This window comes from Adiantum capillus-veneris, chromosome 17 (assembly GCF_014529385.1).
Source record: "Adiantum capillus-veneris isolate H3 chromosome 17, ASM1452938v2, whole genome shotgun sequence".
Classification (NCBI taxonomy): domain Eukaryota; kingdom Viridiplantae; phylum Streptophyta; class Polypodiopsida; order Polypodiales; family Pteridaceae; genus Adiantum; species Adiantum capillus-veneris.
The window spans coordinates 74,618,293-74,620,442 of NC_140947.1; the positions used below are offsets into that span (position 1 = coordinate 74,618,293).

The 2,150-nt window shown below is 44.7% G+C and overlaps 1 protein-coding gene across 1 annotated transcript; it reads left to right on the top strand.

Moving 5' to 3' along the window:
- Positions 1-1,075: 1,075 nt before the first annotated feature.
- LOC147437493 (uncharacterized) lies at positions 1,076-1,444 on the top strand. The gene has a single exon (XM_086485954.1). It carries the CDS (start codon positions 1,076-1,078, stop codon positions 1,442-1,444), a length of 369 nt encoding a protein of 122 aa, XP_086342080.1.
- Positions 1,445-2,150: the final 706 nt, after the last annotated feature.

A 2,150-nucleotide genomic window follows, 5' to 3' on the forward strand; every position in this document is an offset into this window, starting at 1 on the left:
AGAAAAGCTTATGATGGTTATAATTCCTCAAGTAATTAAGTCGACGCCTTCATGAGTGCAGCTAGTTTCTTGCACTTTTAGCAGAGTGTGTGAGGGGATTAGTGGTTAGTGGCAGACAACTTAATGTCGAGGGAAAGGCATATTTGGGAGATATTGCAATTTGCCACTAGTGCAAGTCATGGTCTGATGAGCCTTTGGAATCACTCACACTCCTCGTCCAGCTTTGTTGATAACCTATTTGAAAATTTGATGAGGCAAGCATTTCGAAACGATCTGCAGACAAACATGGAATGCTCACTTCTCCTCTCTCTCTCTCTCTTAGTAAAAAAGTATTTGAAAATTTGATGATGCAAGAATGAACCAGTGTTCACTAAAAACGTTTTTAAGAACCAATGGAAAAAAGGAAAGCTTTGAAAATATACCGGTTTTTAGAGAAATCTACCCGGTTTCCTTCAAGGCAACCCTCAAAACTAGCCGGGAATTTTCCTGTTTGTCCTTAAAAAATACACTAAAGTCCGGCAGAGTTTTCTGTGTTTCTCTCTTTCACAAAAAAAACCCTCTGAAAGAGCGCGCTCTCTTTCCGAGGGTTTTTTTGTATTGTGTGTGTGTGTGTGTGTGTGTGTGTGTGTGAGAGAGAGAGAGAGAGAGAGAGAGAGAGAGAGAGAGAGAGAGAAAGATCGCTCACTCAATAAAAAAGAAACCCTCTGAAAGAGCGCGTGCTGGCGCGCGCTCTTTCTGAGGGTTTTTTTGTATTGTGTGTGTGTGTGTGTGTGTGTGTGTGTGTGTGTGTGTGAGAGAGAGAGAGAGAGAGAGAGAGAGAGAGAGAGAGAGAGAGAGAGAGAGAGAAAGATTGCTCACTCAATAAAAAAGAAACCCTCTGAAAGAGCGCGCGCTCTTTTCGAGGGTTTTTTTGTATTGAGAGAGAGAGAGAGAGAGAGAGAGAGAGAGAGAGAGAGAGAGAGAGAGAGAGAGAGAGATCGCTCACTCAATAAAAAAGAAACCCTCTGAAAGAGGCGCGCGCTCTTTCAGAGGGTTTTTTTATTGAGAGAGAGAGAGAGAGGATCGCTACACGTAGATGGGTGAGCTGAAGGCAGTAGGGGAGGGCGTGGTGTCGGCGCTGCAGCAGGCAGCAGGGACAGTAGCAGAGGCGGTAGTAGTTGTGGGGGCAGAAGAGAGGGAGGCCTTGCGAATGGAAGAGGAGGAGGCATGGTGGCGAGTGAGGAAAGGGGATACTCTCTGGAGTCTGAGTAGGAAGCACCTTGGAGACTCAGCTCTTTGGCCCTTTCTTCGCCATGCTTCTCGCAAAGAGCTGGGTTGTCGAGACCCCATTCGCCATCTTCTTCCTGGCTCTCACCTCATCCATGCTTGTGTTGTACGAGCCCGCCGTCTTGCTAATAGAAAGAAGAGTTGTCATTGGTGGGAGGGCTTATTTTGGTGGTGGTGATGTCTTGTACTTGATGTTATCAGCAACTTAACGAGGTGCGATCTTGTGAAAGTTCCATGATAATAGCCAAGCTGAGTGATTGAATCCGTTTTGTTGAATGGGACAATATTTTGCGATCCACAAGGATGAAGGGCTTCAACCATTTCTAACTTTGTTGAAGATTTTTGCATCTTGTTGGTGTTCCATGTGTACAACCTTATCTTTTCCTGCATTGAGAAGAAATTTAACTTCATTCCAAACTCAGCAGCATTGAAGCTCTTAACGAATTTTTGAGCAATTTGAAGATGGTTAGGCATTGCTTTTGAAAAGATTCTCAAAAGCTGAAGCAATGCGACATATACACAGTCCTCTGCGTTCCCATTTACCTGAAAGGTCTTCTAATGAGAGTGCGGACACAGGAGAGCCAGGCGGGTTGTTTAATGAAAAGAAAACTGCATGCTCGTTTGATCCAGAGGTTACATTTGCATTCACAATAGGAAAATCAGGGCGGCCATTTGCCTGAACAGCGAAAACGGCAATAAGCAAGGCAGACCCAACAGTGGGATAGCTCTACTAAGAGGGCACAAGCGCTTGTTGAGGCAGCCCTGCGATGCTGCAAACCTGCAGGTACTTGCACTGAAGATGTTCTTTAACTTCTTTTAATGGCAACCCATAGTAGGGCTCTCCAATCTTGGAAAATGTAATACTTATTGTAATAGTTTAGGTT